The sequence below is a fragment of the Misgurnus anguillicaudatus genome, chromosome 3 (genome assembly GCF_027580225.2).
Source record: "Misgurnus anguillicaudatus chromosome 3, ASM2758022v2, whole genome shotgun sequence".
Taxonomy (NCBI): domain Eukaryota; kingdom Metazoa; phylum Chordata; class Actinopteri; order Cypriniformes; family Cobitidae; genus Misgurnus; species Misgurnus anguillicaudatus.
In genome coordinates, this window is record NC_073339.2 from 29,172,622 (window position 1) to 29,185,311 (window position 12,690).

The 12,690-nt window shown below is 35.4% G+C and overlaps 2 protein-coding genes across 3 annotated transcripts in view; both read right to left on the reverse strand.

Annotated features, from left to right (window-relative positions):
* The window catches only part of gucy1b1 (guanylate cyclase 1 soluble subunit beta 1), a 32,290-nt gene extending 29,539 nt beyond the window's left edge, over positions 1-2,751 (reverse strand). For both annotated transcript variants that reach the window (XM_055205365.2, XM_055205364.2), the window contains exons 1-3: positions 2,592-2,751; positions 2,178-2,251; positions 1,321-1,421 (exon numbers count right to left, since the gene is read on the reverse strand). In XM_055205365.2, coding sequence (XP_055061340.1) covers positions 1,321-1,421; positions 2,178-2,251; positions 2,592-2,594 — 178 coding nt within the window. In that variant the 5' untranslated portion in view covers positions 2,595-2,751. The remainder of the gene's footprint in view (positions 1-1,320; positions 1,422-2,177; positions 2,252-2,591) is intronic.
* Positions 2,752-3,859: 1,108 nt separating this feature from the next.
* On the reverse strand, positions 3,860-12,045 carry gucy1a1 (guanylate cyclase 1 soluble subunit alpha 1). The gene is made up of 8 exons (XM_055205357.2): positions 11,354-12,045; positions 11,165-11,223; positions 10,769-10,857; positions 9,985-10,679; positions 8,220-8,705; positions 7,179-7,322; positions 5,966-6,120; positions 3,860-4,584 (listed from the first exon to the last, which is right to left on the reverse strand). Exons 1-8 carry the CDS (start codon positions 11,579-11,581, stop codon positions 4,407-4,409), a joined length of 2,034 nt encoding a protein of 677 aa, XP_055061332.2. The 5' UTR covers positions 11,582-12,045; the 3' UTR covers positions 3,860-4,406.
* Positions 12,046-12,690: the final 645 nt, after the last annotated feature.

Here is a 12,690-nt window from a genome sequence, read left to right on the forward strand (position 1 = left end):
ATGCTGATTGGCTACAAGTGTGTTTTGGTACTCGGCCTGACTCCCTTTTCCAAAGTGTTTTTCGCACAAATTTCTATAAATAGTTTGTAGTGTCCGTGGCACAACTTTCTTTTTCATGTCATTTTATATATGGTTTTCTTTTTTCCCCTGATTTTTAAATGATTGTTACTTGGGGTTAAATTTGGGGTTTGGGTTAGTATGTACTTTTATGTATTTGTTTCTACAAGTTTTTGTAGATGTTTTTTTACAAAACTTTTTTCGAGTAACACGAAACAGACATCCGTGCTCAATGCATGAAAAAAGCTGAATTTCCAATGTGCCATGGACACAAATAGAAATAAAATAGAATATAAATAACTTATCAAATGTAAAAAGTGAGACATTTTGAAATGTCATGCCAAATATTGGCTCGTTTTAGATTTCATGAGAGCTACACATTCCAAAAAAAGTTGGGACAGGTAGCAAAAAGAGGCCAGAAAATTTAAATGTACATATAAGGAACAGCTTAAGGACTAATTTGCAACTTATTAGGTCAAGTGGCAACATGATTGGGTATAAAAAAGCCTGTAAGAGTGGCAGTGTCTCTCAGAAGTCAAGATGGGCAGAGAATCACCAATTCCCCCAATGCTGCGGCGAAAAATAGTTTTCTGAGTTTCTCAGAGAAAATTTGCAAAGAGTTTGAAGTTATCATCATCTACAGTGCATAATATCATCCAAGATTCAGATAATCTGGAACAATCTTTTCCAACATGATAACGCCAGACCACATACTGCATCAATTACAACGTCAAGACTGCGTCTCTGAGTACTGAAATGGCCAGCCTGCAGTCCAGATCTGTCACTCACAGAAAACATTCGGCGCATCATAAAGAGGAAGATGCGACAAAGAAGACCTAAGACAGTTGACCAACTAGAAACCTGTTTTAGACAAGAATGGGTCAACATTCCTATTCCTAAACATTGGTCCTCCTCCAGCTGTACCTTATATGTACATTTAACTTTTCCGGCCTCTTATTGCTACCTGCCCCAACTTTCTTTGGAATGTGTAGCTCTCATGAAACCCAAAATTAGCCAATATTTGGCATGACATTTCAAAATGTCTCACTTTTGACATCTGATATGTTATCTATATTCTATTGTGAATAAAATATAAGTTTATGACATTTGTAAATTATTCCATTCCTTTTTTACTCACAATTTATACAGTGTCCCAACCTTTTCTGATTTGGGGTTGTATTACATTTAACATAAGTGGTTCATTACAGTGTTCTATATGTTTATACAGTGATTTCTTGAAAAACAAGAAAAACTCATTCTTACTTAGAACCTTGCTTGCAGCAGCCACAAGGTCATATGTTTTGGAATCTTCATATATAAATCTGACGAGAAACTGTCCTTCTACATCAAGTTGAGCTTCTCTCCTGAAAAAAAAATATTCAATTTGTTTTAAGATTTAGAGGATCAAAATAATTCTACATAATACCACCTTATCATATTAACTATGATTTTTTATGTTATCTGTACAAAATGAAAAAGAACAGTCAACCCCAAAGTGGCACATGTAAAAGACTATATATATAAATAGATAAGCAAATGTCATCAATCACATCTGGTACAGTTGTGATAATACTGAATCTCTTAAATAATGCTGCAATTACTTTGAGAATAACTACTATAACATTGGCAAAACATTGAGTGAGAGTAACAACTTGAGCTTAAACAGGCTCTAAACTTGTTTACATTAAGCACAGTTGTGACTTGAAAAGACTGCTCTTAAAAGTTATGTCAGAGAGATCAAGGAAGTTAAATAAAGCTGAACACTTTGTGCTAAAGGAAAAAGTTGTACCCATGTGACCTTAACCCCCCTCCCAAGTTGTGCTGTGATGTCCCACGGTTTGAATTCGGGAGATGAGCAACTGAGCAGTATAAACATCACTATCACATCATTGTACAGCAACACTTTTACTTCAGAACAAAAATAAATAAATATGTAATATAATGTATTGTACTGTACTGTGCCCTTGGCTAATTAATTTTAGGAGAAAACTCTTTCGCTTAAACAAGTATCAATCACACACAATTATACAAAGATCTGCTCACACACATCTGATGTGAAAACACACGTTTTGAAATAAAAATTAAAGATAGTCTATGAAGTAAGATCACGTGGAACTCACTTAATGTCTTCCCATACGTCAGGTCCATAATTTCTCAGCACCAGAAGTTCCAGTGCGTGGTTGACAAATCCGTACTGCATAACAAGAAATTTGATATATGCAGATGAATTTAAAATATCTGCCTTATGAACACGTAACGTTATTTTACATGCCATTAGTCGAATAATGCGCAAATCAAAAAAATATCTGTGCGCCTCTGATAAATTCAACCTCAAAACAGTAAATTCAGTAATTTTATGTCTACAAAATGAAATGACATCTGAGCTTACCATACATACATAATACTTCATATTTGTATTATAATTATTTACTCAGGCGATGCCACCGTAAAATAAAGAGCAAATGTGTACGGGAACACTAACCCGGGAATAAATATAAGCATGTAAATAACGCAGTCATATTTTTGATACATACCATGTTTCGACAGATCCACCAAATCCCTATTTTCGATAGATTAAAATAATAAACACCAGAACACCAGCATGGATGGATGCACCGCACAGCTGTTACGAGTGGACCACCATTCCTTAGACAAGCTCGTTGTTATTGACAGAGGATCTAGCCAACGGGAGCGCAGGAATGCAATGACTCATAAATATTAATTACGTGATCTGACATTTGTCCAAAAGAAGGATCTGATTGGCTGCAAGGCAGATGTTAGTTCAGCAACAAATCCTGATATGGTTGAAGGCGTGGTTAAACATATTTATTAGGGAATTTGCATCTCCAGGAAGGTTACCAAGCAACGTCAGCACGACCATCTAGTTTAGCTAGATAATTACGCACTTATCCTGTCAGTATATTATCTTTATTTGTTAGCATAATAAGTAGTTATTAAAAAGCTTAAATTTGTTTCTAAAGCAGTTAATTTACTTACAAAATCATCATATTAAGTTTCCTTCTGATTTATTGAATTCATATAATACCAGAGACGGACATACTTAATTTTGTTACTTTCTACATAAAAGTACATTTTCAAGTATTCGTATTTTATAATTGTTTTATTATCATAATTTTTACTCCACTACATTTCATAATTTCAAGTTTTTGGTTTGTATTTTATATTTAAGTACATTAAACATCTAGTATTTTTTACTTTTACTTAAGTAAAAAGTACTTTCGTACTTTTACTCAAGAAAAGTTAAAGATACACAATTTTTATGTAATTATGTATTAAACCAATTTTAATATGCAATATAAAAAGAATACACCGTATGATTCTTTGCTTTAGAATGTAGTGAAAATTTTTTAGTAAAGTTAATTGTTTCACAAGACAAAGACTCTGACAAAGCACAGATGCATGGAGCATGAAATGTCCAAGCATCTGTGAGTGTCCACCTCTGTATAATACTACAAAACAATAAAAAATAAGTTCAAATAAACCCAAATATAGACTGTAGACACTGACAATGTATTTATATGTTATGATTTTAACAACAACATATTTTGTTTGTGACAGTTTCCGTAGGCCTGCTGTTGCATATAGGTGAAAAATTATCATAAATATGAAAACGTGCAGTGATGATGACTCTGAGGATTATGACAACAAAAATATTACAATTCACATTACTTTTTAAGAGTCTGTAGAATTTAGAGTACATTAACCGTTATTATGTGTCTTTGTTTTTGTGGTTTCTCTTTACCCTTTATGGAAAGACCACATTCGATTAAAAACATGGACATTTTAAAACCTTGAATAAAGCATGTTTATTACAGATCTATTACAATACAAAAAGTCACAATGATACATGCTCACTTCAGGGATGATTGTGGTCAGTCTTTGCTGATGTAAAGCTATTAGCCTGTGTGCTGTCATTGAGTGATTTTCTTTCACTACTATAATATCAATGATATGACTCATATATAGGTGCTCTATTTAGACTATTGAAATGGAACTTATTGTCTTTACTGACTACAAATTACTTTCTTAACTAGAATTTAACAAAATCATCAATCAGTATATATACAAATGTGAATAACATTCTCAGCATTTTAGATTTTTGGTTTAGGAAGTTACACACAATTTTTACCGAAATGAAAGATGTTAATTCATTTCAAATCAGATTTAATGCTACCGTCAACTATACGCTCATAAAACATTTCATGAGTATCATTTGATAGATGTTTTTGGAAACATTCAACACTTGGATTATAATCTACTTCTGGCTCAACTAAAAGATACACAAGTGACAATCAGCATCAGCTCACTTTTTTCAGCATTTAGTCGGATTAATTATGCTTCACAGGCTGAGCTTCCTCTGTTGCACAGCCTCTGGAAACAGAACATTTGTTTTGATCACGAGCCTGGAGAAAGTAACAAACACCAGGAATGTCAGCTGGGAAGTTGGGTGGAAGATCCTCTCTAGTCCGGGGGATAAGGGTAAACTGTGGACAATCTTTTAACAATCTGGAATGAAAGAGATGTAAAAAATTGACCCTAAAGCCCAGATGCAGATATACTGTACCATACAACTGCTAGAATTAAATCAGCGGGAATCTTATTTTGAAAACCCAGCTGCAGTCTTTTTATTGTGATTTACTGTTTTCTGCATAAAAAGTACACTCTTAAAAAGAATGTGTTAAAATAACACATCTTGTGTCTTGTTGTCCTTACCACATCTCTGTGTTATTTTTGGAACAACACACTTTGTGTTGTTTTAACACATCTTGTGTTGTCCCTTAAATTTATTTGAACATAAAATCGAAATGAAATGACAAATAATGTGTTAAAATAACAAATAATTCATAAATAATAAATAAATAGTAGGTAATTAAAGAAACAACATGTAAGAAATGTATATCAATCAATCACAAAATGCCCCCGATATGTCACCAGACATCAAGAAATAGTCTTCATTTTCAAATACCTATATCACTGACAACAGTGGTCTGGCCAGGATATTGTCATTTAAAAAGTGGAGTTGCAGCCCTCAACTGATGTTTATGTTGTCAGTTTGTCACTTTTGGCCACAATCATACTGTTCCTTTAAAATTAACTCATCCTTTCTTAGAGTGTTATCCTGCATAATGTACAGAACAAACAGTACTGTGGAAATATACTCTTGATATCTTTAAAGGAACAGTATGTAGGATTGTGGCCAAAACTGGTACTGCAATCACAAAACTTGTGGCCAAAACTGGTACTGCAATCACACAACTGGTGGCCAATACACAACATGACAACATAAACATCAGTTGAGGGCTGCAACTCCACTCTTCAAACGACAACATCCTGGCCAGACCACTGCTGTCAGCGATACAAGTCCCTGAAATGAAAATGATTTCCCAATGTCTAGTGACATATCAGGGCCATCTCATGACTAAATGACACAAATCTCTTACATACTGTTCCTTTAATATTGAGTTAGTAAGACCATGTCAAAAATGGAAATCCAACCCATTCTCATAAAGTGAGTATAAATAACAATTCATGACATACATACGTAAAAAATTCCAATTTGGCGTGCATATGATACGCCAGTCCTTCCCGTTCACTTAATACAGCGCATATTTTTATGTCGTTTTATGCATTGGTTTGTCTTTTTTTTATTAAACCATTGTCGCTTGGATTTGGGGTAAAGTATTGCCATGTTATTTGCTAATGTTAAATAATGCATCTACAGTAGTTGGATTGTATGAACTCATTGTCTATGCTGTATGTGTTGATAAGATCAAAACATTGTCATTTTAAGTATTACTATAATTAATAATAAGCACCAAGTTAAATAAACATGCCAATATGTTTAGTCAACAGAATAAATGTGAAGGACATGCATATCAGTTTATACCTGTACGTGGTGGGACTGATGTTTATCATTCTGGGCAGGCTACAGGACTCAAACTTATTTGCTAACGTAACATTGTTGCCAAAAAGGCAGTAGCGAGGCATTTTAACACCAACCACACCAGCCAGAACTGAGCCTGAGTGAATCCCAATACGCATCTAGGAATAAAACCAAGAGTACAAAAACAGTTAAACTTGCATTTCAAGCCATATATAACATTTCTATTTGTGTGTTTAGTTCTATATCTACAAATAATAATTTTAAGCAGTTCTCAAACTAAAGCAGTATAGTACAGTATAATACTACTTTAACAATTTTTATATCTATTCATATTTCTTTTTTACAAAAAATTACAAAGTACAAAGGCAAATGATATAATCAATTAAAAACAAATAGCTATAAAATAGAAAACAAGAATTACAATTAATGTCAGAAGAGACATGTTATGAACAATTTGAAATGTGTTATATTTTGATTTTATCTATGTATCTAAAAATTAATAAATACTGTATATCTAATTATGTATCAATTTCAAAAAAATTCTATGTAGGATTGCAAGTTGTGTATTTATGCTATTTACCAACCAACCACACATATTTGAATCAGTTAAATGTTCCATATCTGTAATTTACTAAATATTGAATGATAAGAGAAACCTTATTAAAAATATATACAGTACTGTGCAAAAGTCTTAGGCCACCATGCTACCATTAGATGTTCTATGATTCTGTGATTATATATAATTATTACCCAGTCTCTTTATTAGGATACAACCAGAAAATACAGGAAATTTATTTTTAAATGTAGTAGTTAAATGCATATTAAAAACGGTATAAAAGTATAAGCTGAAGTGTCAAGTATTTAGGGTAAACTCCCCTTACACTTGAGCAATAACAGGCAGCTGCAGGATCTCTTAAACCTAAATTAAATGAAATCCTAATTTCTAATTCTAATCAAATGACTTCAGGACTTCAGTCTCCTCAAAAATGCTCAAGATGTGTTTCGTGCCAAGAGAGGTCACACTAAATACTGACTGATGCCTAAAAAAGACAATTAGTTCTGAAAATTGTTTTGTTTTTAATTTTGTGTACATATTTTTTGTATTTTCTATTTGTATCTTAAAAAGAGTACACAGTACTGTGTATATATCATTTATATATATAAATGATGTACAGTTACATGTAAGTGTTGTATTTTTTGACATTCAAGCTCTGACCTTGATGACCTCCCCCATGGGGGTCGTGACCTCATCAGACAGTTCCATCATCTTTAGAGACATGAGAGCAATCTGGACAGCGTGGGTCGGACTCTCCTTGTGCAACCCTCCAGCTACACAGTACGCATCTCCGATGGTTTCCACCTTGAATGCGCAAATGAGGAGGTATAAAAGGTTACAGGAGCAGAGTGCTAAATATTTCATAACACACATATTCAAGGTTAATAGTGCTGAGCTGCCATAAACCCTCATGTGCCATTTTTGTTCATGTGTCAGCTAAAACCAAACAAAACTGTTGTGTAATGAAATAACAATTTAATTAGAATAAAATTAGAAGTTAATATACATAGAACATTAAATATTTAATAATCATTAATTAATAATTATGTTTATAAGCTTACTAATGCGTTCAACATCTATACGCACCAAAGTAGAATAACACACCATTTGATTTAATTCTTGCCATCCCCAAAGTGAATGCCAAAGATTCAATTTTAAGCTATTTTGAAACCAGCTAACAAACTAAGTTTACGTTACAAACATTGACAGTTTGAGAGACACTATTTCCTGTAATTGACGATCCTGTATGGAGATGTTTGAGGCACCCATTAAGAACCAGCTGAGAAATGTAAGGAGAAGACGAGGTGGATCTATTTTAGGATACAGCTGTCTGTGAGAATGTAAGCAAAGCCAGACACTAAACTAAACTTGGACTTGGTCTTTTACAAGAGATCCATCTCAGCTGCGTATGAGAAATTCTGCTTCGTATAAATACAGATTACGTGTAACCAACCTCCCAGCAGTTTATGAGTCTGCTTGTCTGAAATTATGACATCAATTATAGTTTTGTTATATTTATATAACAAATATTTTGGGTGAATGATTATCAACACTAAACACTAAGGGCTGAGATAAAGTTGAAGGAACAGATTTTCCAAACTGTCAGTAAACAAACAGATTTACATTTTTGGAGCTAAAATACTAAAAAAAGAAGAGAACGTTTTTACTATTTCAACATTATCTTTACAGATTTTTACCTACCTTATACACATCCAGTTCTCCACAGTAATGATCAAATCTAGTGTAGAGCTCACTAAGCATGTTCACCACCTGCATGGGCGTGCATCGTGAGCAGATCGCAGTGAAGCCCACAATATCTGAGAAGAGCACCGTAACGTGATCAAACTTCTTCGCCTGCACAGGAAGACCCTGCCAGAGACGCTGAGCGACGTTCCCTGGAAATATTGTAAAGAGCAGCTCTACTGTCCGCCTTTTTTCCTCTTCCAGGGCCTGGTGTGCCTGTTCCAGGGCGGCTTTGGCTTTGCCCAGACGTTTCTTTAGGCCATCCTGGGCCTTGGTCTGCTCCCCAACCAAAACAACATCTCGCAGTGCATTGTGGATGGGAATGTCAGAGAGGTAGAGCCCCCGGCCTGTCAACTCTTCCAGCTTATCCACACACGGAGAGCCGAGGAAAAGGAGTGCACTTATCTCTGACATGAAGATCATCTGCCCTTTCAGGTCCATATGCTAAGAGGGAAAGGTTGAGAGAATGAGGGCAACACTATGAGTTAGATGTAAAAAAAAATGTAACTTTGCCTGTTAAAAATTTGGAATTTTGTTACTTATACTGTGCATTTTTTTCTTTTTATGGGAATCTGACATTTGCTAGTGCTCTTTGTTCGTATTTGATTAGCAAATACCTACAGTATATTTACAGAATCTTGTATAAGAAAAAAACATGGCACATTTCATAATGTGTTAAGTCTCCCTAACCTACACCTACTACAGGCACCCTTTGTATAGTTTATTTCACTTTAATTTTCAAAAAATGTACTTTGTGTGTAATGAAAATTCTCAATGTTTTATTGTAACTAAATGATCCTTACATATTTTGATAAAGAAAGAAATCTAAGGCGTAGAAAAAATTGACATGTAGTGCACATATAGAAAATGAATGCGTCATTCTTATAATCCAGTGTTTTACCTTCCAGTTGCTTATCAAGCAACAGCTTATGCAGTCATTTATAAAAAAAAATTAATACTTAATTACAGTGCAGCAAAGATCATCAGATTAACAGTTTTTGTTTTACCAAAACTTGCCATTTGACATTAGGGCATATAAGAATATACTTAATAAGGCATAACTACGTTTTAGATTTAACTCCTAATAATATCTCTTTCTATTAATGCACACATTTGACTATGTTTTAATCTTTATTGAATCTAAATATGAGGTATCACAGTAGTTGCTGGGCTATTTCGTTCCCAGTGAAGATCTCATTAGAGGCTTTGAAGGGCAAACCTTAAACTCATCTTGACATTTGGAGCCATGTTCATTTCATCATCCGTGTGTTGCGGTGCTTTATTGCATTGGCCTTATTATACTGATCTACTGCTATCCAAGAATCTCTGCCTTAAGAAAAACCTCGAAACTCTCATAACAGCATGAGCATACCTGAGAGAAAAATCTTGTTAATTATTCTCCTCTGACTGGTTGAGTCATGTTGAGCTTATTAATTTGTCCAATCAACATAAACCCTAAGCCAATCTTTCATTAGCTTTTCTCTTTGATGGCAGTGTGATAACATGACCTGCATAAAGTTCACATTTCGAAACAAATCTAATCACAGCAGCACAGCATATGAATGCATTTAAAGCTGCAAATGTCTTTCTACACCCTGTGACCTGGAAAAGCAATAAGCTTGATGTTTTTGAAAATTTCCAGGTAAGCAGTTTCGCACATAACAGTATGCACATTGTTAGCATCAGCTTTTAGATACAGAGAAATAGAGAGAGAACAGTATACCTTTCCAGGTTGCTGTCTCACACGTAACATAAACTGGGTGTTAAGCATGGTCATAATATCCTGGAAGCTGGCTCGTATCTCGGGTGAAACAATGATAAAGTGCTCATTGAAGACAGGTCTCCTCTGACCATCTCGGCAACGCCCGAGTCTCCTTCTCAGGCCATCTCCAATCTGCATCATGCCCATTTCCTGATCCAGGAGTATGTGGAAGGGAAAGGTGGAGTAGAGTAGGGAGAGTGGGATGTCTCCAGATGAATGTGTCCTCATGGGGCTTGGTGTAAGGCTTCTGCCATCTCTGACCACCACGGAATAGAGCAAATGGGGCTGATGATTTGCCTGTAAAGCACCACTGTCTTTAATCCCAACATCCATTTTGACTTCCACACGTGTGCTGTAGAGAAAACACGCTGCCGCTTGGATAATACCCGGGAAGAAAAGTTCTGTGGTGGGGAGGGGATTGAAGTAATAGACAGTCAGGAGTTCTGGATCTTTGTCTAGGCAAAGGATAGAGGCTTGGTGGATGTAGCGCTGTACTTCTGTAGTGGGCGGAGTGCTCTGCTTCAAAAGAACATTGAAACTGTTGAGAAAATCATGGAGAGCTCCCCCCACCACTCTCAAAATATGACCATCCTCTTCATAACAGTCTCGAAACACCTCCGTACCTAAAGAAATCTTGAGTGTGTCCATGTGGATACCTAAAAATAAATTATAAAAAAATAATAATTTACAATTAAGCAGGCAAAACCTATTTTTAAATTTAATTTGTAGCACATCCACTCATTACCTGTTTTAAGGGAATAGTTTCTCATGACTTCTGATAATTGTTCAGATTTCTCCAGTGTCTGAGCTACATCAATGCTGCGTGCTACAGGGCTTTGGACACATAATGCCAAGAAGTATTTTAATATGTTGAAAGAAACCTTACAATGTTGAACTTTAACAGTTTAACATAATCAAATATTAAATATTATTGAGCTAAATGTATATTTGAAACAAATTAAGAAAAAAGAAATCAAATCCAAGGACGCCCCCAATAAAACTGTAACTGATTCTTTTGAGTTGCATGCTAAAAAAGTGCACGAAAATATGAAATAGTGAAATAAATGTGTAAAACGGCTTTTAAATAATTATATCTTATTATATCAAACATATAGCCCAATAAAAATAAATAATATCTCACCCAGTGTCGTCGGACTGCTCTTTCGTGACTCTGACCATTGCATTTCGTAATTTCTCGAACTAAAAGAAAACATTATACCTATTAATTACAAGGTTTAATTTGAGCGCAATTTGCATATGCATTTAAACCACAAATAATAACATTCTTACTGTTTCTGCAAAATCTCATGCATCAGACATATGAATTTACCTCCGGGCACACCAGTTTTCGGATGCTCTCGCCCAGTGAATGCAGATTAACTTTGCTTCGGCTTGTTTTGCGTCTGGGTATGTTTGTGATGTTCCCCTGCACCGCTCTGGATATCGGCACAACACTGACTGCATTGCTTTCTTCAAAGTCGGGTTCCTCGTTTCCCACGACCATAGAAAAGGGACATTCGCCCGCAATCTTAAGATCCTTCAGTTTAGCACAAAACATTATTTGCGTACAGTCCTCTCCAAACACGTATCAAAAATATCTACATTGTGGATATCCACTTCTATCCTTCATAATTATCCGTTTGCAAGGCATTCGTGATATCGGTCCAGAATAAATAATTCACACGCGCATACACGTCTTACCCGAGACCTAAGCTATTTCAAACTTATCAGCACCTATTCCGCCAGCATGCAATGTTCATAGTAAATTAAGAGAGCAAATGAGAAGGCAGGAATTATTAAGTGTGCCCAATCACAGGAGTGAGTGGAGCTTCCAGCCAACCAATAGATGCAGTGGCAGACACAGATGCATAATGCTGGTCTGGAGATGCGTTATTTTCTTTTAGAAACAGACAGACGTCTTGGAAATGCGGTGTACTGCGCGCATCATCAAGTGGACGCGGGACGCGTGATAAGTTGGTTGGATGAAATGACTGGACACCTGGTAAACAGAGTCTGCCCGATCATATGCCAGATGATTTGACATGTTTTCGTAGACGTCTGGGAAATATTCAGGTGGTACATACTGTATTTTATCCCTCTCACCATTGGATACTTATGCAGCACCCCGTCTTATTTCTTTCGAATTCCGATTGATTCTCAAATGAAAACGCTTTCAACATTTCGCACATACATCTGTCACTTAACATTTCAGGAGCGAACCGTCTGCTAGTCTTTTGGCCACCCAGATATCTGCCCTGCGCCTTGCAAACATTAATTTCCATGTGAGCTCATCATTAGTCTACAGGCACAAAACAGACAGTTACATAACAGTCTCAATGAATTGCAGGTTTCCTTTATTTTTAATCTGTTATGTCCTGGTACCCAATAGACAGTCATAGATGGAAGGCTAATGGAAAACATTAAATTGAAATATACCCTGGGCTACCCAAAATACATGCTTTAATAATACTGGGTGTGACATTAGTGATTATTTGAGAAAAATAATATAAAAGAAATGACAGTGTATGGCTTTTGTAAAGGCTCAATGGCTGTTTAGTTGCTGTTGTAAGATATTTATTAAAAATAAATATTAAAGGTATTGTTGCACTCCTTTTGAAGATTGCTTTGTGGTGTCGCAGACACATAATAATGAGAATTTAGGTAGTG